The 25,634-nt window shown below is 48.9% G+C and overlaps 1 protein-coding gene across 2 annotated transcripts in view; it reads right to left on the bottom strand.

Moving 5' to 3' along the window:
* Positions 1-18,493: 18,493 nt before the first annotated feature.
* cpxm2 (carboxypeptidase X (M14 family), member 2) overlaps positions 18,494-25,634 on the bottom strand; it is a 308,110-nt gene continuing 300,969 nt past the window's right edge. For both annotated transcript variants that reach the window (XM_072479272.1, XM_072479270.1), the window contains one exon: positions 18,494-25,532. In XM_072479272.1, coding sequence (XP_072335373.1) covers positions 25,282-25,532 — 251 coding nt within the window. In that variant the 3' untranslated portion in view covers positions 18,494-25,281. The remainder of the gene's footprint in view (positions 25,533-25,634) is intronic.

The following is a 25,634-nucleotide window of genomic DNA, read 5'->3' as shown; positions in this document are numbered from 1 at the left end:
GTAGGAAGAGGATGAACAATTTTCTGCCACAAGCGTAAGTGGCACTCAGTTTTCACTGGCAGTCAGAGGGTAGCTAGCGATGTAGATGCCAGACAGAAGTTAGGGCTACAGAGCTCATCATCAGATGGGAAAAGCCACTTGTTCTGCAAGGTGTACCAACTGTAGGACAATGTGTATATAGGGAACACACAGGACACATGTGATCGGCGTACATGTTCATTTACCAGTTCTCGATCCTTTGGGATTACGCGCAATCCTTCTGTTTGTCTGCCAGAGAAAAGAGCTGACAAACGGTGTGAGTGAGAGAAGACTAGAGGAAGAGTTCCTGACCTTAAACTCCTCACCCTGGCTGAGGTAGAGGCCGCAGAACTGGTGGGGAGGACTGTGACTGAAAGTGTGCCAGTGTTAGCCAACGCCGGATTCGGGAAAGGAGATTGGGCGGAGAATCGGTCTGACGCCAAATCGCAATGCTCCAGCACCTCAACAGCGGCGTCAGTGCATTCTGGAAGGAACATACAGTAGAGAAAGTTTGCATATCATTAGTGGACCTGACCCGGTAATATGCAAGGCCTCTGCGATTCTCTGCCTCCGATGGGCCGAGTTCCCAATGGCGAGGTTCACTTGTGCTTTTAAACATCGTGAAACAGGCGCCGTGGCTGCTGTGGGAGAGGGGGTACGGAAAGTGTCCACTATCGCCATAGTTTGCTGACAGTTGTGCCGCTGGCTGGTGGGCTTCTTCCAGGGCCGGGGGGAGTAGCGGAGCGTGGCCGGGAGGTGGGCTGTAGGGTCGAGGTGGACGGGCATGGAGCACCATTGCCGCATCCGGCAAGGCAGCCATGCAGCTGCGCACACCACTAACAGCCCACTTTGAACCTGGTGCCATGGGTCGTATAGATGTCCCCCCAGGGCACCCTGCTGGGTGTCCTCTGTCCCCAACCGACCTATCAGCTGTATGGGCACGCTCCAGCACAACCAGTGCCATTTGCTGGCTGGGATAAGTTTGTGTGGGGTGTGTAATGTGTGTGTGTGCAGTTGCAGCTTGTCAGCCTCCCAAGTGTCGATCACGGACCCGGCGAATCCTGCATCGTTTTTCATTGGAATCGATTGTGTTCCATGTGGCACCGATGCTAGCCCCTCAATGGTAGCGGAATCGGTCCAGGTGCGGCGCCAGTTTATCTGTCGTGAAAGTCCAAGAATTCTGTGTTGGCATCAACTCTTAGTCTCAGAAACGGAGAATCCCACCCCTCAAATCTTGCGTTGAATGATGCCCAGATGGGAGGAATCTTCCCTGTGCTGGCTGAGGCGAGAAAACTGGTGGGCAGCGTGAAGTTTTTATCACCACATAGTGCAGCACTTGTCATAATATACATCAGTATATCATGGTGCAAGACACACACACTGATGGACACCCAGCAAGACCAATCACCACACACAACACCGCAGCCAATCACCAGTTAGTGCACACTCACTATAAAGACAGAGGGCATCAGTTTTCCCGCTCATTCGGGATGCAGCTTCTCAGAAGGACAGAACCTACAGCTTACAGCACAGATCTTCACCATGTGCTGAGTGCATAGACTGGTTAGGACAGGCATAGGTCTTTAGTTTAATCTAACATCGTGTTAACCCACCGTGAAAGTGTGTTCAACAGTTTCTAACTGAATAAAATAGTGTTGTACTATTTTAAGTGTTGGTGGCCTGTATGTGTTCCACGGATCCAGAGCACCCAACACATCATGGTACCAGTAGTTGAGGGATGTTAGAACTTCTTAGACCTACCTGCAAGTGATCTGCCTTCCACCAGCATACAGCCATCCTGCAAAATGGACAGCGTCCGCCCGCCGCCGCCACTCCGCATCACCGGTAACCTAGGGGCCAACTGGAAAATATTCAAACAGCGCTTCCAGCTTTACCTTGAAGCCACAGACCGGGAAGCTGCCTCAGACACCAGGAAGATCGCTCTCTTCCCATCCACGGCCGGGGAACATGCCATCCACATTTTCAATTCTCTCATCTTTGCTGATGGTGAAGATAAATCAAAATTCAAGACGGTCCTCCTCAAGTTTGACAGTCACTGTGACATCGAGGTGAATGAAAGTTTTGAGCGCTATGTATTCCAACAGCGTTGGCAGGGTAAGGATGAACCTTTCCAGTCCTTTCTCACCCACCTCCGCATCCTTGCGCAGTCCTGTTATTACGGGCCCACCTCCGACTCCATGATACGCGACCAGGTCGTTTTCGGTGTTCAGTCAGACCCCCTACCCCAGCAGCTCCTCGGGGTAAAGCAGCTCACTCTAGCAATTGCCATCGAGACCTGCGTGATACACGAACACGCCACTAGTCGGTATTCCCACATCCAAGCGGCTGAAATGGCATGGCAAGTTCCCCACGAGGCAGAACGGGACCAATCAATCGAGCAATTCCAGGGTCTCAGCCTGGATGAGGGCGGCCATTTGGCACGCTTTCCGCGGACTCCCGCGCTTGTGTGCACCGAACGACGGGACGGCAACGTCGATGAACGTACTACACAGGCGCGCACCACGTACGACCACGCATGCGCGGTGGCGCAGTGAACATACTGACGCTACAACGTGCGGCAACTGTGTCCCCGCCCACTTAAAGCGGCAATGCCCTACCAAATCCCAACGATGCCTGAGATGTAGCAAACGTGGCCACTATGCTGCTTTATGCAGATCACCTCAGTCTGCTAACTCTTGTCGCTCCAGCCAGCCTCGCAGGAATGTCCGGGCCATTCAACCCATGGTTACCGAGTCCGATTCGGACCTGCTACCCGATATTGACACCAAGGACCCGAAGGCGCCTTTTCGAGTCGGTATCGTTACAAAAAACAGGGTGTCCCCGAAGCAAAGAATCCAGCCTCTATCGGTATACAGCATCGATCCAGACAATGAGTGGTGTGCCACCCTTACGGTCAACCAGTCCAAATACGATTCCGCCTGGACACAGGTGCCTCCGCCAATCTCATTGCGCGGTCTGACCTCCAAAGCCTTTGTGTCAAACCAGCCATCCTGCCATCAGCCTGCCAGCTATTAGATTATAATGGCAATGCCATTGCTGCCAGCGGCTCATGCCAACTTGAAGTGATGCACAGGTCACGCAAAGCCATCCTTCCCTTTGAAATTGTGGGCTCCTCGAAAGCCTCCCTGCTTGGCGCGCAGGCATGCAAGCTGTTGAACCTAGTTCAAAGAGTTCACTCTCACTCTCCTGCTGACGCGTCTGCCTTTCAGGACACCGACTTCAGGGTGTAACTCGATGCCATTAGCAACCAGTACCACAATGTCTTCGAGGGCATGGGCACGCTCCCGTACACCTACAAGATTTTATTGAAACCGAATGCCACGCCTGTGGTGCACACACCTTGCAGGGTCCCAGCACCCCTTAGGGACCACCTCAAGCAGCAGCTGCAGGACCTCCAGAACCAAGGAGTGATTTCCAAAGTCACGGAACCGACCGACTGGGTCAGTTCCATGGTATGTGTAAAAAAGCCTTCCGGCGAATTGAGAATTTGCATTGATCCCAAGGATCTAAATCGCAATATCATGAGAGAGCACTATCCAATTTCCAAGCGCGACGAGTTCACATGTGAGAGGGCTCGCGCCAAGCTCTTTACCAAACTCGACGCCTCAAAAGGATTCTGGCAAATCCAGCTCGATAAATCCAGCAGGAAACTCTGCACATTTAACCCCGCTTTGGAAGATATTGTTACAACAGGATGCCGTTTGGGATCATCTCTGCATCAGAAGTGTTCCATAGGATTATGGAACAAATGATAGAAGGTATTGAAGGTATTTGCGTCTATGTCGATGACATAATCATTTGGTCCACCACCCCGCAGGAGCATGTTAGTCGCCTCCAGCGCATATTCAGACGTATACATGAGCATGGCCTCCGCCTCAACAGGGCCAAATGCTCTTTTGGTCAGACGGAACTCAAGTTCCTCGGGGACCACATCTCCCAATTCGGTGTGCAGCCGGATGCGGACAAGGTAGCTGCATCACAGCTATGAAAACACCAGAGGACAAGAAGGCGGTCCTCCGATTTCTGGGCATGGTCAATTTTTTAGGGAAATTCATCCCTAACCTCGCCTCTCATGCCACGGCTCTCAGGAACCTGGTCAGGAAGACGACAGACTTCCAATGGCTCCCTGCCCATGAGCGCAAATGGAGAGAACTCAAGACAAAACTGACCACAGCCCCAGTCTTGGCTTTCTTTGATCCAGCAAAGGAGACCAAAATTTCGACCGATGCCAGTCAATCTGGCATTGGGGCAGTGCTCCTTCAACGTGATGAGGCCTCATCATGGGCCCCCGTTGCATATGCGTCACGTGCGATGATCCCCACGGAGCAGCGCTACGCACAGATAGAAAAGGAGTGCCTGGGCCTTCTGACTGTTGTGGTTAAGTTTCACGATTATGTCTACTGACTTCCTCAAATCACCGTCGAGACCGACCATCGCCCGCTGGTCAATATAATACAGAAAGACTTGAACGACATAACGCCCCGCCTCCAGCGTATTCTTCTCAAGCTCCGGCGATACGACTTCCAGCTGGTATACACCCCAGGCAAAGACCTCATCATTGCTGATGCTCTCTCCAGGGCAGTCAACACTCCATGTGACCCAACGGGATTTGTTTGCCAGGTTGACGCCCATGTGGCATTCGCGGCCTCCAATCTACCTGCCTTAGATGGACGCCTCGTCCAAATTCGCCGCGAGACGGCGGCTGACCCCTTGCTACAGCGTGTCATGTGCCACCCTAGGACGGGTGGCTCAAGGGCCAATGCCCTCAATTCAATAAGTCAGAGATGATCTGCCGGTAGTAGACGGGGTTCTTCTAAAACAGGACCGCACTGTCATCCCGCATAGCATGTCATCCCCTCCTCCTACTGACCATCAGGATGGCATCGGGAAACTGGCAATGACAGCAAGTGGAGTGAAGTTATGTGCCCACCCATCACTGTCCCTACATCCATATCGAGGCTTCATATTTAATGTTCCATTGAGGCCAAAACCAAATTCCATAAAACTGAAAGCTGTAGTGTAAATAAACTTTAAAATGAACCAGAAGATACAAAGAGACCTAAATCACCAGAATGGAGGGGTAGAAATTCATCTCAGGCAATGGTGTCAAATAGTGATAGCTCCCCATTGAACCCGACTGATTTTCAGTCCCCATGCAGTCATTGGAATTAAAATTCACGCAGTGTGTATAACAGTGAAGTGTCCAATACCATCTGATTAGTGGCTCCGCCTGAGCGGACGTGCAACACAACAGCCATTGCTGCAGGTGCAATGGCTACAGTTCAGTAGGCAAGAGTGGAACCGAGCAAGGTTGGGCCCATGGAGCTGGAAAGCGGAAGAGAGTCATTGTCGGAGAATGGTGTGTTCGCCCGGGTCAAAAATAACCAGCACTATGCAGTGCACAATATTCCATTTCAATTCCTCTGCACAAAAAAAGAGAAATTAAAGCAATTCTGGCCTCTCCAGCCTCACCAATTTTAATTGCTCCACCATGCTTTCAGGCCTAAACTCTGAAATCCCATCCTTAAAGATCTAACTCTCTTTCTGCTGACATCTAACTGTTAGAACCCGCATGAGACCTACGGGGATGGACCAATTAGCCTCCACGTGAGCCTCGTGGAATACGAACTTCCCCACTGAGGGCGGGGCCCCATCAGCGGAATAAATAGACTCTAGCATAAAAGCTGGGCCAGATGGGAACCAAGCATGAGTAGGCCCGGCTGGGACTTGAAGTGGACGGTGTATATAGTTTACTCTGTAATAAAATAAGTTTCTTTATGCCTCTCATTTTGGACTCCTCTGTGGCCATTAAACTACCTCTTTGGTCAAGCTTTTGGTCATCTGCTCCAATATCTCCTCATGTAACTTGGTGCCAAATTTGAACATTCCCGTGATGTGCAGTTGCATGTTTCACTACATTAACATTGCCATATAAATACACGTTGTTATTTTTTTGTTGACTGCAGCAGTCCTTTCATTTCATTACTTTCTCATATGGTGCATTCAAAGAATTATAATAACCTCAAATGCTAATACATATAAAAACGCTGAATCCCAATTACCTGCGGTTACATCAATTATGCTATGCTATGATAGAAAGTTAACATTTGCAAAAGTCAAATAGTGGAGCCTCATTGCGTGACCTGCATTCTACAAATTTTATTTAGTTCAGCAACATTGGGATTGTTAATGGCATGACAGACACCAAAAGCAAAACTAAACATTCCTTTCCAGGCTGCAACACAAAAGTAGCTCATAGCTTCAAGATAACCAGAGCGTTAGACTCATTAGGCCTTCAGGTTCTACTTAACTGTGGCACTGCTCTATTATGTACTGGAGCATGAGAGCAGCCAGATAGTCCACTCCAAGCAGCTCGAAGCTGACAGCATCCATTTTGAATGGCTACTGAAGTGGAAGCCATCGTTAAAAATTGCAAAACCACATTTAATTCTGCTGGTTTCCATGGCAACCCAGCGCTTGACATCAATTCACTACTTTCCCACAACCACTGATGCCTGTCTGTGTCCCTGAGACCCCCGTTCCCTCGCTCAGTGCCTGATGCCATCCATCACACCGGGAAAGCACCTAAAAGACAACGGACGGCCAAAAGCCCTTCACTAGTTACCTGCACACCCAGGGCTGACTTTCATTGGTGCAGTGGGTGGCCCTGTGCCAGACTGGAAAGCCATGGATAATCATGCCCTGGCCATTTGGGGAAGCAGGCAATCAACCTTTTAAAAGACAAGGACCCACCCAGAGAGCTGACGACCAAACACCATCCGTAAGTTCTTCATTCTCAGCAGTGCCACAGGATGCAATGGTCACTGCAAGGACTGCAGCTATCAGAAATGCATGATGATCTCCCCACAAAGTAAGTGGATTCGGGATTGGCAGGGCCAATCAGGTAGGCCCTGCTGAGAGGCGGAGGGGATGGTTGGTTCTGGCAGGCAATGTTTCCACGGGCATGGTCCTTGCTGCCAGGAGCCCCTCTGGAGGCTGCTAAGCCAACAGGAAAGCCATCAAGACTTACTGAGCAGTCTTCCCAAATGGCATGGGGCCTGTCAGCATCTGACAAAATGCCAGAGGTAACAAGGCAGACTCTTAGTTGGCCATGTAAAGCCCTTAATTTACTCGAGGTACCTTGTTAGCCACTCGCTAAATTGCACAGCATTGAGAAGGTGATGAGCACTCGACACTAACTTCTGCTTTCTTGCATTCCCCTCCCATTTGCCTCTTAACCCATCCCTAGAATGCTGGTAAAATTCAACTCCCAGTGAATAATAAGAGATTCTGTCAACGTGGCAATGAATTATGCAAATATACTGATCTCATAGTTTGGTCCGTGTGTGTACGCTGTTAGCAGCAATAGCATGAAACTTAGATCGGACTATTGGCCTGCCTTCCATAACACTTTCACCCGATTGTGTTTATGAATTAAGTCTCTATCATATAACTTTTCTCCTTCTTTGTAGCCTCATCCTAATTTTTCCAGCAATTACTTTCCCATTTACGAATCCTATTTTATTCTCACAAGGACAGCAAACGAACAAACCTGTACAGTGCTGACAACTATTTAGTTTTATTCACTTTCGGCATTTATTGTCCATTCCTAGTTTCTCTGAAAAGGCAGTGGTGGGCGAGAGTAAAAGTTTAATATCATTATCTGTCTTGCTGGATCATTTTTATTAGCTATTAAGTTTCAAACATGTTGGGGTGAGACAACATTGACATACAGACCAAGGGCGAAATCTAATGGGAGAAGCTCTAAGTGCCCTCGCGGGCGCGAGTTCCCGGATGCTTCCCGGTGGCTGACCCGGCGAGACCACGGCCCGTATCTAACAGCAATTAGAGCCGGAAATGATTCACCAAGGGCTTCATGGCGCAAATGGCCACCCCGCCAACTGATTCGCCGAGACCGTGCCCCACAGCATCCCACTAACGAGGGGGAGATGCTCATAAACTCTCCCCCCAAAAACATTCCAGTCAGCACACAGCCATGCAATCGCGTAGACCTGCTCCACGTTTCAGAGATGCCGACCTGGCCAGGCCACTGTGGAAGCGAGACTGGACACCCTGTTCCCCCGAGGCGGTCGGAGGACCAGCCACAGAGCCGTCAATGCCGCCTGGGAGGCAGTGGCAGCGGCCGTCAGTTCGGGCAGCATGTCCAGTGCAGGAAGAAGACCAACGACCTCCACCAGGCCGCACGGTAAGTTGACACTGGCCCCGTGGGACCAGTCCCGCCACCCTGACCCCCCCCCCCCCCCCCCGCAAAGAGTCGGCAGCTGACACTTCGCACCACCATCCCCGCCCCCGAGCGTCACACACAAGCTGTGCCCCAGCACACTCTGGCAGCCACCAACACAACCCATCCAAGCTCAGGGGCGGTGCACACACATATCACCAGTCGTCGACCCCCTCTGATGCATCAAGTGTGCGACTCAAGATACCCACCCTTTGACACCGCAGGAGAAGTTCGCACATAATAGGCGGGAAAGGGCCCAAATGGGCGGTGGGATTCCGGGCATCAGAGACCTCACCTCCTATGTGGAACGGGCTCTGGAGATTGTGGGTTTTACTGCAGGATAGTGCAGTCATCGACAGCGAGGTTGACCTGTGCAGCAGAGGTGGGCTCCACTACCCCTTCACCCAGATGACCTGTCGCAAGTGAATTGTTCATGTCAGATAAAATATTCCTTTCGTCTCACTGACCACATGTCCATTCTCTCACAGGGGGCGAGATTCTCCGACCCCCGCCGGGTCGGAGAATCGCCGGGGACTGGCGTGAATCCCGCCCCCGCCGGTTGCCGAAGTCTCCGGCACTGGAGATTTGGCGGGGGCGGGAATCGCGCCGTGCCGGTTGGCGGGCCCCCCCGCGCGATTCTCCGGCCCGGATGGGCCGAAGTCCCGCCGCTAAAATGCCTGTCCCGCCGGCGTAAATTAAACCACCTACCTTACCGGCGGGACAAGGTGGCGTGGGCGGGCTCCGGGGTCCTGGGGGGGGGCGCGGGGCGATCTGGCCCCGGGGGGGTGCCCCCACGGTGGCCTGGCCCGCGATCGGGGCCCACCGATCCGCGGGCGGGCCTGTGCCGTGGGGGCACTCTTTCCCTTCCGCCACGGCGGAGGCAGAAGAGACTCCCTCCACTGCGCATGCGCGGGAATGCCGTCAGCGTCCGCCATGCGCCGCCCGGAGATGTCATTTCCGCGCCAGCTGGCGGGGCACGAAAGGCCTTTTCCGCCATCTGGCGGGGCGGAAATTCGTCCGGCGCTGGCCTAGCCCCTCAAGGTTGGGGCTCGGCCCCCAAAGATGCGGAGCATTCCGCACCTTTGTGGCGGCGTGATACCCGTCTGATTTGCGCCGTTTTGGGCGCCAGTCGATGGACATCGCGCCGTTTCTGGAGAATTTCTCCCAGGATCTCCATCAGATGGGACCGGGCCATCCACTGCCCAAGAGTGGAGAGCTCTGAGGATACCACCATCGAGGCATCACAGCTATAACCCCCAACTTCCGCAAGCGCGGGACATACACCTTGTTGGCGATATTAGCGGGCAGGCTTCTGAGGTATAATCTGGTAGGCATCACACAGATGCTGATGCACATCAGATGGAGGCAGGAACATCCGAGGGAGTCAGCAGTTGGAGATCTGCTGGATTCCAGGATTCAGCTGGGTTCCAGTCAGATGCCGAACCTCTGGAAAAGGTTATCCTGGAGCTGATGCAGACGCTAGGACAAGACGGTGAGATTCAGGAGAGGATGTCAGCAACACTCCGGTGTGTGCATAGCCGATTGGAGGAGTTCCAGGATGTTGCCCCAGCGACAGAGAAGGAACTGCGAAATATTTCCAAGTCAGGGTGGGGGGTAACTTGGAGGGGAACCTCCAGGTGGTGGGGTTCCCAGCTATCTGCTGCTCTTGTCCTTCCAGATGGTAGTCAACGTGGGTTTGGAACGTGCTGCCTAAGGAATCTTGGAGTTACTGCAGTGCATCTTGTAGATGGTACTCACGGCTGCCACTGTTCGTTAGTGGTAGAGAAATCGAATGGTTGTGCAAGAGATAGCAATCAAGCGGGCTGCTTTGTTCTGGATGGTGTTGAGCTTCTTGAGTGTTGTTAGAGCTGCACCCATCCAGGCAAGTGGAGAGTATTCCATTTCACTCCTGAACTGTGAAATATAGATAGTGGACAGGCTTTGGGGGGGTCAGGAGATGAGTTACTCACAGAATTCCTAGCCTCTGACCTGCCCTGATAGCCACAGTATTAATGTGGCTAGTCCAGTTCAGTTTCTGATCAATGGTAACCCCCAGGATGTTGATTGTGGAGGATTCAGCGACGGCAATACCATTGAATGTTTTTTTTTAAATATATATTTTTATTCAAATTTTTTTCGGTCAAACAAGAACAGTACAGGATTTTCCCCTTTTTACAACTTTAAAACAATATAAATAATAATGACCGTTTTTTTAAAAACAAATAAATAATATATTAATTAAACGGCAACTGACAACAACAAAATAATAACTCTCCAAAACAATAAAGTCCCACACACCAGTATAAATAACTAATATACAAACAACTATAGGAAACCCCTGAGGGCCCGCGTGGGCCCTCCCCTCCCCCCCTCCCCCCCGGGTTGCTGCTGCTACCTTCCCCATTTCCCTTATCATTCTGCGAGGTAGTTAAGGAACGGTTGCCACCGCCTGGTGAACCCTTGAGCCGAACCTCTTAGTGCGTACTTTATCCGCTCCAATTTTATAAACCCTGCCATGTCGTTTATCCAGGCTTCCACGCCTGGGGGCTTCGCTTCCTTCCACAGAAGCAATATCCTTCGCCGGGCTACTAGGGACGCAAAGGTCAAAACATCAGCCTCTCTCGCCTCCTGCACTCCCGGCTCTTCTGCAACCCCGAATATAGCCAACCCCCAGCCTGGCTCGACCCGGACCCCCACCACCTTCGAAAGCACATTTGGCACCCCCACCCAGAACCCCTGTAGTGCCGGACATGACCAAAACATGTGGGTGTGGTTCGCTGGGCTTCCCGCGCATCTCCCGCACCTGTCTTCCACTCCAAAAAATCTACTTAACCTTTCTCCAGTCATATGCGCCCTATGTAGAACCTTGAATTGTATCAGGCCGAGCCTGGCGCATGAAGACGAAGAGTTTACCCTACTTAGGGCATCTGCCCACAGCCCCTCCTCTATCTCTTCCCCCAGCTCCTCTTCCCATTTTCCCTTCAGCTCATCCACCATGATCTCCCCCTCGTCTCTCATTTCCCTGTATACATCTGACACCCTACCATCCCCCACCCATGCCCCCGAAATCACCCTGTCCTGAATCTCTTGCGCCGGGAGCTGCGGAAATTCCCTCACCTGTTGCCTCGCAAAAGCCCTCAGTTGCATATACCGAAATGCATTCCCCGGTGGCAACCCATATTTTTCCGTCAGTGCTCCCAGACTCGCAAACGTCCCGTCTAGGAACAAATCCCTCAATTGCACAATCCCTGCTCTCTGCCAGACTTTAAATCCCCCATCTATCTTCCCCGGGACAAACCTATGATTGTTCCTTATCGGGGACCTCCACGAGGCACCCGTCACTCCCTTATGCCGTCTCCACTGCCCCCAAATTTTCAGTGTTGCCACCACCACTGGACTTGTGGTGTACTTTTTCGGGGAGAACGGTAAAGGCGCCGTCGCTAATGCTTGCACGCAGGTTCCCCTACAGGACGCCATCTCTAGTCTTTTCCACGCCGCTCCCTCCCCTTCCCCCATCCACTTGCATACCATTGATATATTGGCGGCCCAATAATAGTCACTTAAGCTCAGCAGTGCCAGTCCCCCCTATCCCTGCTATGCTGCAGAAACCCCCTCTTCACTCTTGGGGTCTTCCCAGCCCACACAAAGCTCATAACGCTCTTATCCGCTTTTTTGAAAAAAGCCTTGGTAATCATCACAGGGAGGCACTGGAACACAAAAAGAAATTGCGGAAGGACCACCATTTTGACCGCCTGCACCCTGCCCGCCAGTGACAGGGGCACCATGTCCCATCTCCTAAAATCCTCTTCCATCTGCTCCACCAATCTTCCTAAATTAAGCTTATGCAAGGTTCCCCAGTTCCTGGCTATCTGGATCCCTAGGTACCGAAAATCCCTTGTTACTCTCCTCAGCGGCAAATCATCTATTCCCCTGCTCTGTTCCCCAGGGTGCATCACAAACAGCTCACTCTTCCCCATATTCAGTTTATATCCCGAAAATTCCCCAAACTCCCTGACTGTCTGCATTATCTCGGGCATTCCCTCCACTGGGTCCGCGACATACACCAAAAAATCATCCGCGTATAATGACACCCGGTGCTCTTCTCCTCCCCTAAGTACTCCCCTCCACTTCCTAGAGCCCCTCAGCGCTATGGCCAGTGGCTCAATTGCCAACGCAAACAGTATCGGGGACAGGGGACACCCCTGTCTTGTCCCTCTATATAAACGGAAGTAGTCAGATCTCTGCCTGTTTGTGATCACACTTGCCACCGGGACCCTATATAAAAGCTGAACCCGCCCAATAAACCCCTCTCCAAATCCAAATCTCCTCAACACTTCCCACAGGTAATCCCACTCCACTCTATCAAATGCTTTCTCAGCGTCCATCGCCACCACTATCTCCGCCTCTCCCTCCGGCGGGGACATCATCATCACACCTAGCAGCCTCCGTATATTAGTGTTCAACTGTCTCCCCTTAACAAACCCAGTTTGATCCTCGTGAACCACCCCTGGGACATAATCCTCGATCCTCGTCGCCATCACCTTGGCCAAGAGCTTGGCATCTACATTCAGAAGGGAGATAGGCCTGTAAGACCCACACTGCAGCGGGTCTTTGTCCTTCTTCAGGAGCATCGATATCGTCGCCTCCGACATCGTCGGGGGCAACGTCCCCCCTTCCCTGGCCTCGTTAAAGGTTCTCGTCAGAAGCGGGGCTAGCAGGTCCATGTATTTCCTATAAAATTCCACCGGGAACCCATCTGGTCCCGGGGCCTTCCCTGCCTGCATACTCCCAATCCCTTTTACCACCTCCTCCACCTCAATCTGTGCTCCCAATCCTGTCCTCTCCTGCTCCTCCACCTTCGGGAATTCCAGCTGATCCAGGAAGTGCATCATTCCCTCCTTCCCTTCCGGGGGTTGAGCCTTATACAGCCTCTCATAGAATGCCTTAAACACTCCGTTCACCCTCTCTGCTCCCCGTTCCATCTCACCCTCCTCGTCTCTCACCCCACCTATCTCCCTCGCCGCCCCTCTCTTCCCCAATTGTTGGGCCAGTAACTGGCTCACCTTCTCTCCGTACCCCTGTGCCTTCCTCCATTGTGCCTCTGCCCTGCCCGTGGCCAGCAAGTCAAATTCCGTATGCAACCTTCGTCTTTCCCTGTACAGTCCCTCATCCGGAGCCTCTGCATACTGCCTATCCACCCTCAAAATTTCTCTCAACAATCGCTCCCTCTCTTTACTCTCTTGTTTCCCCTTATGGGCCTTTATGGAAATCAGTTCCCCTCTGACCACCGCCTTCAGTGCCTCCCAGAGTGCCTTCCCCATCATCGTTAATCTCCAGGTATCTTTCGATACATCCCCTCACCCTTACACACACACCCTCATCCGCCAACAGTCCCATATCTAATCTCTAAAGTGGGTGCCGTTCCTTTTCCTCCCCTACTACCAGATCTACCCAGTGTGGGGCATGGTCCGAGATGGCTATGGCCGAATACTCCGTCCCTGTCACCTTCGGGATCAGTGCCCTTCCTAGGACAAAGAAGTCTATCCGAGAATACACCTTGTGGACATGAGAAAAGAAGGAAAACCCTACTCCTGGGCCTAGTGAATCTCCAGGGGTCTACCCCTCCCATCTGCTCCATGAAGTCCTTAAGCACATTGGCCGCTGCCACCCTCCTCCCGGTCCTAGACCTGGACCGGTCCAGCCCTGGATCCTGCACCGTGTTGAAATCTCCCCCCATTACCAACTTTCCTGCCTCCAGGTCCGGGATACGCCCCAGCATATGTTTCATGAAGTTTGCATCATCCCAGTTCGGGGCATATACGTTCACCAGAACCACCGCTTCCCCTTGTAATCTGCCACTCACCATCACGTATCTACCCCAACTGTCCGCTACTATGGTCCTCGCCTCAAACACTACCCGTTTCCCCACTAATATAGCCACCCCTCTATTTTTTGCATCCAAGCCCGAATGAAATACCTGTCCCACCCATCCTTTACGTAATCTGACCTGATCCGCCAGTTTCAGATGCGTCTCCTGTAGCATGACCACATCTGCCTTTAATTTCTTTCGGTGAACGAGTACCCGTTGCCCTCTTAATCGGCCCATTCAGCCCTCTCACATTCCACGTGATCAACCGGGTCGGGGGGCTCTTTACCCCCCCCCCATGTTGACTAGCCATCCCCTTTTTTAGACCAGCTCCTCAGCCGGTTCCCACGCTCCCGTTTGTCCCCCCGACGGTGTCCTCCCGTCCCGACCACCCCACCCCATAACAGCTCCCTCTTTCCCTTAGCAGCAGCAACCCAGTTAACCACCACCCCCCCCCCCCCCGCCCCTCCGCTAGATCCCTTTCTAGCGTAATTGCTCCCCCCATGTTACTCCCAGAAGTCAGCAAACTCTGGCTGACCTCGGCTTCCCCCGTTTATCCTTGGCCCCCCATTGTGTAAGGCTCCCTCCTTCCTGCGCTCCCTGTCCCACCGCAATTACCATAGCGCGGGAACAAAGCCCGCGTTTCCCACTCGGCCCCACCCCTAATGGCGCAGCTCCCTCTCTCCTTCCCCCTCTCCTTCCCCACCGGCGCCCACAGTTCACCTCCCCTCACGAGGGGAATAGAGAAAATTTCCCCCCCTTCCCTGTCCCATACAATCCCCCCACTACTTTATTACAGAAACTCTTTCTCTCTCCAGTCTAGTCCAACTTCTCCTCTACAATAAATGTCCACGCCTCTTCTGCCGTCTCGAAGTAGTGATGTTTCCCTTGGTGTGTAACCCACAGTCTCGCTGGCTGCAGCATTCCAAATTTAACTTTCTTTCTATGTAGCACCGCCTTGGCCCGATTGAATCTCGCCACCTCCGCACTCCAATCCTGATACACGCGGATCACCGCATTCTCCCATCTGCAGCTCCGTGTCTTTTTCGCCCATCTCAGGACCATCTCCCTGTCCTTATAGCGGTGAAACCTCACCACTATGGCTCGAGGTATTTCTCCTGCCTTTGGTCTTCGCGCAAGGACTCAATATGCTCCCTCCACTTCCAAGGGGCCCGTCGGGGCCTCCGGTCCCATTAACGAGTGAAGCAATGTGCTCACATATGCCCCGACGTCTGCCCCCTCTGCACCTTCGGGAATACCCAAAACTCTTAAGTTCTTCCTCCTCGAGTTATTCTCCAGGGCTTCCAGCCTCTCTGCACACCTTTTATGCAGTGCCTCGTGCGTCTCTGTCTTCACCACCAGGCCCTGTATTTCATCCTCATTCTCAGCAGCCTTTGCCTTCACATCACGAAGCTCCAACTCCTGGGTCTTCTGTGCCTCCTTTAGCCCTTCAATCGCCTGTAGCATCGGGGCCAACACCTCCTTCTTCAGCTCCTCCACACAGCGGCGCAGGAACTCTTGCTGTTCCGGGCCCCACATCGAACGGCCTCCTTCCGCCACCATCTTGCTTCGTGCTTCCCTTCCTTGCCGCTGCTCCTGAGGACCCTCTGCAATCCAGCCACTACTCTCTTCTTTCTCCATATATATCCGGGGGGATTCCCTTCTATTTCACCGCACAATGGTTTTAGCCGTCAAAAATTGCCTTTGGGGCTCCTAATAAGAGCCCAAAAGTCCGTTCCAACGGGAGGTGCCGAAACGTGCGACTCAGCTGGTCATCGCCGCACTCGGAAGTCAATGCCATTGAATGTTCAGGGGTGAAGGTTAGATCCTGTGCTGTAGGAGATGATCACTGTCTGGTACTTGTGTGGCGTGAATGTAACATGACACTTGTCAGCCTAAGCCTGGGTATTGTCCAGGTCTTGCTGCATTTGGACATGGACTGCTTCATTGTCTGAGGAGTTGTGAATGGTGCTGAACATTGTGCAATTGTCTGCAAACATCCCTATTTCTGACCTTAAGATGGGAGGAAGATCATTGATGAAACAGCTGAAGAAGGTTGAGTCTAGGACACTGCCCTGAGGAACTCATCGGCGATGTCCTGGAGCCGAGATGATTGACCTCCAACCACCACAACCATCCTCCTTTGCCAGGTATGATTCCAACCAGCGGAGAGTTTTCCCCTGGTTCTCATTGACTCCAGTTTAGCTAGGGCTCCTTGATGCCATACTCGGTCAAATTCTGCCTTGATGTCAAGAGCAATCACTATCACCTCACCTCTGGCATTCAGATTGGCTTGGTCCAACTGGAAGTTTATACAGTCAGCTGCCTGGGCATACAGGGCATCTGTGACCTCACAGATGCACTTGTGAGCTGTAGGTTGTGATATGCCACACAAATCCTGCTCGAACCCTGGAATGAACCAGTGACATAAAAATTCTGGGCTGCAGTGACCTTCACGGCCACCGGGAGTGGGTATCCTCCTCCACATGGTGCCCAGTCTGCAAGGTGATGGTACTGGTGCCGCACAGTCCCCTTGTTGAGAAGTGAGCCTCTTGCGGCACATTCTGTCCGCCATCTCCTCGAACAACCATCAATGTACGCACCTTGGGCCATCACTGGCCTCCCCCTCTGGGCTCCACCTTGGCCTGATGAACGGCCACGTCTGCAGGATGTGCGGTGACCACTGCACATGGAATGCTGCCTTGAGCCTGCGTTGATGCTGTTGCAACCTTCTCTGGCGTCTGGCCGGCTGGTCAGCCACCAGCACTGCGAGGACTTCTGCAGCCGGGTCTAAAACATCCATATTGTTATATCTGTAAGGCATTGGAGAAGGAGTGATCGATAATCAATTGTGGCTTCCACCCCGGTGGAACAAACAGGCAGCAGCTGTAGTTGCCCCTGTTATAGGTATATGCGATTTGGGGGATGGACTGTAGAACCCACAAGCATTAAGCCCTCACCCCCTAGACTAGAGTGACCCCGATAGATGGTGCCCAGCCCCCAACCCGGCCTGCCACACCCCTGGAGACTCCCTCACACTCCATCCCCCCGAGCACTGGAGAAGCAGCTCCAGTGCCCCTGGACTGCATGCCTGATAACAGTAATGTCTACTCACCTCTTCCGATCCCCACAGTAAATATTGCGTGATGTTCCCATTTTTAAATAGGATTGCTAAAGAGCGCCCATGTGCCTTCCTGACGGGGAGCCGGTTAGATCCCGGGAGGCAGTTAGATAGGGCGTCCGTGCCATTAATGATATGGAGATTGCCCTTGATTGATGTCAATTGGTGTCTCGCCACAATTAAATGGGAGCCGAACCCCACCAATGGGAGAAGGCCGGTTCGATCGCGAACCAATTGGTGTCTGGCATAAACCCATTTCAACCTCTCTCATGTTCTAACCAGTGCGCACGGATCCATGCCGGGCGTAACACAGCCGTTAAAATTCACCCCAGACATGATACAGAAAGCAGATCAACTTCCTTAAAAGATATCACTGACCCAACTGAGGTTTAATGTCAATTTTATAGCTTCATCGCCACTTGTATTTTTCAAACAAAACAAAGTTTTTTAAAAAGAGAAATTCCAAATTGAATTCATTTGATTTCCAAACTGTGATGGTGGAATCCAAACGAGCATTAATTCAGAGCTCTGGATTGCTAGCCCTGTAACATAACTAGGGTATTACCATACCATAGTTCACAGGTAATACTTACTTTGAAAATATCATCAGGATTGTACAACTCTTTGAAAGCAACTTGAACATAGCTGTATAAAACATGATTGAATGGGGTGTGTACTTCATAAATAAAAAGTCCCATTTTAGGACTCTACCATGTTAAACAATTTGGCTATCAATATGACTTAATTATAAAGGAAATGCATATAAATATTTCAAAATTTCTGGCTATAGAACTATCACAGAAAATAGAGATGACTGCCAGAGCCCCTGCTATGTTTGAAATGCATTCGCCCTCATGGATCTGTAACTGTCACACATTATGTGGAACTAAAATGCTGCTAGTAGAAATAACACATGGATCTCCATTACCTAATATCAATGCACAGCATCTATCACCAGGAAAGGCTAGACTGCAGCTCTAGGCAGAGAAGCCCTTTAAATACTCTTCAAATCTAAGGTAGAGGTTTGAATAGATGGAATTCGATGGAACATGCAGAAAGTAATGTATAAAACTTTGAAAATGCCCAATGTTGGGTTATCTATTTAATTTGGCCAAGCAACGGTGGCCAACTAGCGTGGGAATAGAACAAAATGGACCAAAGTCCTGGCAGCTATCAGCGCATTATTAATATTACTGAATCAATGCAGGAACCAGTGACAAACTGATATGTTACAATGCTTTATTTTAAAGTGCAAGGACACTTAAAGTTCAAATGACTGCAAGTTAACAAATTAGCACAAAGTGCAAATTAACACAGAATGAACAAGTTACAGATATTCTAGCAGGTTAGGTATAAAAAAGTTATGGATATTCAGCTTACAGATTCCACCATAAACCCGAGTGTACCCGAAAAATATAAAAATAAAATGTAACTGTGCTTAAACAAGAAAGGCACTATTTTCCAAGGCAGTACTTAGAACCACAACCATGATTATATAAACGTTTAAATTATGCTTTGATTACTTGCCACAAAGGGATGTAACGTTGGTTGTAAACAATGCTTAAGACACTCAAAAGTGATGTGACAAACTATTTCTAATTGATTTTAACGTGCCATATCAGTGAAGGGAACTAATACCATTCTGGGCTTGGGGCGAGCATTAAAGCACCATTATGCATCACTGCTCCCAGTCTCCATCAAATATCCACATTTCTATTTGTGAAACATAAATCTAAAATAAAAGGTACAAACAAAATAATTAGACTGACTCAGATTTTATCCATTGAACATTGATTTGGGGTATCTTTAAGTATTAAAATGAGCATTTCTTAGATATGTCAACTTAGTTTTTGAGCTTCTTCTGATTGACTATTTTTGACTCTTGCCAATCAACAAGAATACTGCTCTAAAGCTCTCCCTAATTTGTTTTTTTATAGTGGGATTGGTGATTCTAATCATATAAAGTAGGAGAGACATACCATTGGGTGCAGAGAAGTAACTTTGTTGAAGAGGAACAGCCAATTAAAGAGGGGCAGCAATAAGGGTGGCATGTGGCACAGTGGATAGCACTGGGACTGCGGTGCTGAGGACCCGGGTTCGAGCCCCGGGTCACTGTCAGTGTGGAGTTTGCACATTCTCCCCATGTCTGCGTGGGGTTCACCCCCACAACCCAAAGATGTGCAGGTTAGGTGGATTGGCCCTGCTAAATTGGCCCTTAATTGGGAAAAAAAATAATTGGGTACTCTAAATTTAAAAAAAGAGGGGTAAAAATGAAGACTTATGGAGGGAAAGAGAGAGAGTGAGTGAGAAAGAGAGAGTCATAAAATGGTGCTCTGAGTGCACACATATTGGAAGTATGACTGATTATTGCTGTCAGAATTTAGAGGGCCACATTTTGAAACAGCCAATTCTCCAACACATAAAGAACAAAACTATAAAAGATCCGCCAGCATATATGGGGCGATTTTCTAATTTCTGCCCTAAATGGGCACAAAATCGATAGGGTGATTGCACCACCCGTTCAAACGCAGCGTCGGGAGACAAAATTATTTTTAGTTTGGGCCTACTGAATTGCCATAAAAACCCCAACAGCTTCACAAATGCCCTTCAAGGAACGGCCACCTGTACCCAGTCTCGGCCTAGTTGTGATTCCTGTCTCAGTCGACATGGTTGAATTTCAATGTCATCAGGCAGACTAGGAATGGGCATTACTGGCATTGCCCACATCATGAAACTAAGCAAAACACCCTGGTATAATTTGGTCTGAGCTGGCGAGGAAATCATTTGACTCCCACACTGAGCAGGTTGGGCCTGTAGAGAGGGGAAGGCCTGGCACTGAACGGCACTGGCTGGAGCTCCTTTTATCATAATAATAATCTTTATTAGTGTCACAAGCAGGCTTACATAAACATTGCAATGAAGTTACTGTGAAAATCCCCTAGTCACCACACTACGGTGCCTGTTCGGGTACACTAAGGGAGGATTCAGAATGTCCAATTCACCTAACAAGCACGTCTTTTGGGTCTTGTGGGAGGAAACCAGAGCACTTGAAGGAAACCCACGCAGACACAAGGAGAACGTGCAGACTCCGCACAGACAGTAACCAAAGCCGGGAATCGAACCCGAGTCCCTGGCGTTGTTTCTTCACAGTGTAATTCTATGTTGGCTCAGGGGGTACACTACTCCTTTCCTGCTACTCAAAAATAAGAATGGAGATTGTATTTAGCTGATTTTGATTGGCCTCCAGTGATCCTTTAAAGGGGGCCAGTTGGTAGGCTGCTCTGTGCTTGGTATAGAAATGGGTGGAGCAGTTAAAAAACTTTAATAAATATATATTTTTTTAAAAAGAAATGGGTGGAGCCCATTATGTACTTTAAATTTACACTTGGAACTCTATGATTCATTTGCACTCCATTTTCCAAATTTAAGTAGCCGCCCAATGGGAAAAAGCTGATGTGCTGCTCTCATTTGCAGGCTTGTCTCAAAATTCTAACAGGCACCCTTAATAGTTCAACCAAGGAGCTTGACATCAGTTTATCCAGCAGTTGGAAAAGGGACTCCAATCTATTTAAGAATGTTTAAGTTGGCCAACCTTTTGATTGAAGGATATGACAAAAGTAAATCTACAGTAGTATTTAACGGGAGAAGTATTCAGTTTGGATATGGACAGGTGTATAATGGGCATCCAATCCAGAGTGAACAGTTCTCCATCTGCACCCAGCCTGAAAATAACCCCTCATCGTTGTGACCAATTTTTGCTACCTTTTTATTGTTTCAAATTCATCAGATTTATTGGAACGTTGCTTTATTTACTCAGGACAGTCTTGCTTCGAAATCAAAATGTCATTTGCATGGATTGGATCTGCTTGGAATCTGGAATTTGGTATCTGGATGAAACCACTGAAAACAACAAATATTTAACAAATCAAAATATGTCCACGGGTTTCCCATTGGCAAGTGACGGGAAGACAAAACCCTGCCGCCAACGAAGGGCGTGCCGCCGAGAGAAACACGCGGCTGGGGGTGCGGAGAATTCCACCCAATATAGTTTGTACCCAAAATCAATAAAATAACATTGCCATTCCATGTAAGTTAATGTGCATTCATCATTTTCCGTAAACGACAAACTGTTCGAATTTTTTCTTGTTGGCTCTTTACATTTTATTCTAGTTCAAATCATATTTTGATATTAGCATGACTGAAATAGCAGTCAGTCTGTAACTCTTTGCAATAGTGGTGTCTCAATTGTTCAAATTGGTCATTAAGGTTTTGAAGTTTCATTTTAAACGCTTCCCTTTTTTCAATTCAGGTATTTGCTATATTATTTACGACCTTTGGAGAAGTAGCAAGAGAAAGAGGGATCAGAAGAGATTTCTAATTTGTTTTCCTGCAGTGAAACAGTAATTGTGAGGAATGTGTTACAAAGGCCAGGAATTGCTTTGATGAACAGGACATGTCTCCTGCAAGACCAGTGAACTGACAGCACTGGGTAAGGGCCAGACCCAAGGCAATTCCCGGACAAAATCTAAAGTTATATCTTACCGTCAGAAATATGGCAATTTTGATATTATTATCATAATCATAAATCATTACCAAGCTATCCACCTAGATAGATAATACTCCAACACACCCCTTTACAATGTAAATCATTCAGGGTGAAATATGATTTTTAGCTTCTAAATGCTCAGGCAGACCCCAAACTGGTTTCAGAATAAAACTGGGTGGAAGTCTTTGAATTAATCTCATGCTGCCTGTAATATCTGCTGGCCTCCACACAGGTACTTTTTTGTACTTGCATCAAATCTGAATCTAAATGTTTAAAGTGTGGAGATTCTCATCTCCTTGTTTAAATGTTTAAATATTGAAGAGAGCTTTCCCCACATTTGTATCCAGACATGCCCAGAACTATCTTTTGGACAAGACTGGCAGGAGTTCGACAATGTACAGATAGTTCTGCCTGTCTAGGGCATTTGCTGCTCCTACTGGTCTCAGACTAATAGCTGCAATGTAAATGTACCTTCAATCATTGCTTCAGGACACATAGAATAAGTTCCTATCAGAACACATTGCTACAGAGTTAGCTATCTATTTATTTATTTATTTTTATTTAAAATTTAGTGTGCCCAATTATATATTTTTTCCAATTAAGGGGCAATTTAGCATGGCCAATCCACCTAACCTGCACATCTTTGGGTTGTGGGGGTGAAACCCACGCAGACATGGGGAGAATGTGCAAACTCCACACGGACAGTGACCTAAGGCCGGTATTCGAACCCGGGTCCTCAGCGCTGCAGTCCCAGTGCTATCCACTGCGCCACATGCCGCCCTAGAGTTATCTATTTATGATATAAAACCTGTGAATATGGTGCTGCTGATAGCAATGTGTGTCTTGTGACTGTTCTAATAAAACCAAATGCCAAAAACACTTAGCAAACCAGAATCCACTGTGGCCCGTTGCCTGTGAAGTACTTTGCTGCTCAGCATCCTAGAGTCACTATGAACATGTAAACTGCTGTTCTAACAGATTGGGCACTTGGTAAATAAAGGCTGCAAAATTTGTGGTGCAACTTTTTATTGTAGACTCTCCTGGACCCGTTACTCTTCAGAGTCTTTATTCCTGACCAGGACAGCAGCGCTGTAAATATGGTAAGTTTGAACTCAAGTAGGTTTGACACTGAAGCCTGTGCAAGGGTTAAGAGGTTAGAGGTTAAGAGTTCAGAGGAGTCCAATCAGATCTAAGCGATTTTGATGTGCAAGGGGAGTGGGCCACACATAGGCAAATTACATGAAATTTAGATGAATATGGTAATTTATTTGTTATAAAATGCTTTGGGATGTCCAGTTGTCATGTAAGGCACCAGATAAATGCAAGTCTTTCTCTTCTCATACATGTTTTTGGCTAACACAGAATTCAGGCATAATTTGCAGAGAACCATAATGAAAGAAGTTGAAAGATAAACTGCCTTCATGTTATTGTGCAAAGGTCATTGAAGGTTCATGGCCAATGTTGAGAAGCTGAAGCTATCAGGATATCGGGTTGTATTGCAAGAACCATTCAGTATAAATCAAAAGATATCATCGTTACACAGTGCAGGTTGCTGGTCAGACTGCATTGAGAGCACTATGGCCAGATTGGTCTCCCCACACAGCCTTGGAAACAATCCAGAGGAGATCTACAAGAATAATATCTAGCTCAAAGAACCTCAGATACTTAAATAGGCTCAGAGCCTTAATCTATTTATGTATGAGCATAGGCCCGATAAGGTCTATGAAAATAATTCAAGGGCTGGACTGCTTCCCCGTTGGTAGATGATTCCAGTTCAACAGATTGAGGAGAGCATGGGGACATGAGTTTAAATTAAATAAGAATAAGGATTGACAGGATATAAGGCAGTTCTTCTTCCCAAGAGGAATGTGGGCTTCTGAAATACATTACCATTTAGTGTGACTCTCTACTTGCCTTCTGAAGGAACTGGACCAGGCAGCACGGTGACACAGTGGTTAGCACTGCTATCTCACAGCTCCAGGGGCCCGGGTTCAATTCCGGCTTCGGGTGACTGTGTGGAGTTTGCACTTTCTTCCCGTGTCTGCGTGGGTTTTACTCCAGGTGCTCCAGTTTCCTCCCAAAGTCCAAAGATGTGCAAGTTAGGTGGATTAGCCATGCTAAATTGCCTCTTGGTGTCCAAAAGGGTAGTGGGGTTACGGGGATAGGATGTAAATGTGGGCCTTTAGTAAGGTGCTCTTTCCAAGGGACGGTGCAGACTCGATGGGCCGATTGGCCTCCTTCTGCACTGTAAATTCTATGAAAAATATGACTGTGGCAGATTTTGCACCAAGTAGAAGATAAACATCTTTATACATATCACTCTATCCGTGTGATCTCTGAGACCGGTTTTGATTGTGGGGGTTGGAGAGTTACATTACAGAGTACTTTTCCCTAATTAGCCCTGTGTTTTTTGCCTCTCCCTGGAGATTACCTAGCTGCGGGAGTGGATGTAAAGTTAGTTCGGGGAGGGTGGCAGTGCGTAGGGTGAAATGCTTAACTATGATGGTGCAGCTATCATAGTGTGAGGCAGGCTTGATGGACCAACTGGTCTTTGACTGCGTGTCAATTTTTTAATGTTTGGTTCCCATTTCATAGAATTTTCTTTTCATAGAATTTACAGTCAGTAGGCGACAATTCGGCCCATTGAGTCTGCACCGGCCCTTGCAAAGAGCACCCTCCTCAAGCCCACGCCTCTATCCTATCGCCGTAACCCAGTAACCCCGCTTAACCTTTTTGGACACTAAGGGCAGTTTAGCGCGGCCAATTTATTACATTACAACTTGTAACACTGCAGTTATCTCCCAATAGTTACAAACAATTTGAGGGTACAACCTTTTGAGATACATAAATCATTTACTGCAGTGCAGAAGGAGGCCACCTGGCCCATCCAGTCTGCAATGACCCTCTGACAGAGCAGCCTACCGAGGCCTACTCCTCCGCTCGATGCCCGCAACCCCACCTAAACTGCACACATCTGGACACTAAGGGGCAATTTAGCATGGCCAATCCACCGAACCTGCACATCTTTGGACTGTGGGAGGAAACTGAGTACCCGGAGGAAAACCCCTGCAGACACGGAATGTGCAAACTCCACACAGACAGTCACCCAAGGTCGAAATTGAACCCGGATCCCTGATGATGTGAAGCAGCAGTGCTAACCACTGTACTAACGTTCCGCCCTTCTATTAGTGATGAACAGTATTCCCCATACACTAGTAGGATTTCTCCTTGTACGTATGCAGTAGTGTGGCAAGTTTTCTAACTACATCATGCAGGAAAGTGCTGAATAGTGTAAAAGTTGCATATGTTATATATTAAAATAATGAACTGAATATTGTGTCCACAAATGACATAAACCCAGATTGCATCTTGTTATATTAAATGAACTGGAAAAGTGTTTTTGTTATTTGATATAAAATATATTGGCTGTGATCATTTAGAAAGCCTTTTTTTCCTACAAGAATTTCCTATAACTGACGACGTCGGTGTCGAACCCGCCTGAATCGTTTAAGGGACAGATTGATTGGTTGCTTCCCAAACTTCTCCATTATCTCTTTAATTCTTGACAGGTTTGTTCTGGCCAGAACAAAATGACACAGCGTTGCTCCCATGTCGTATCCCACCCCACAGTTTCGGGTTGCACTCGAATAACCTTCAGCCTTGGCAGTGACTTTGTACTCGCCAGGATTTAAGAGCCGCCAGTAGTCTCCATCAATTGCTGCAATAAAAGATACACCCGCAGGATTAAAAGGCAGTGCTCATTTGGTATATCATCAACTTTAACTGTCATTCCACACTCCACTTTATGATCAGACTTGAA

Source organism: Scyliorhinus torazame, chromosome 16 (genome assembly GCF_047496885.1).
Source record: "Scyliorhinus torazame isolate Kashiwa2021f chromosome 16, sScyTor2.1, whole genome shotgun sequence".
Taxonomy (NCBI): Eukaryota; Metazoa; Chordata; class Chondrichthyes; order Carcharhiniformes; family Scyliorhinidae; genus Scyliorhinus; species Scyliorhinus torazame.
This window is presented reverse-complemented; position numbering and strand designations above follow the sequence as displayed.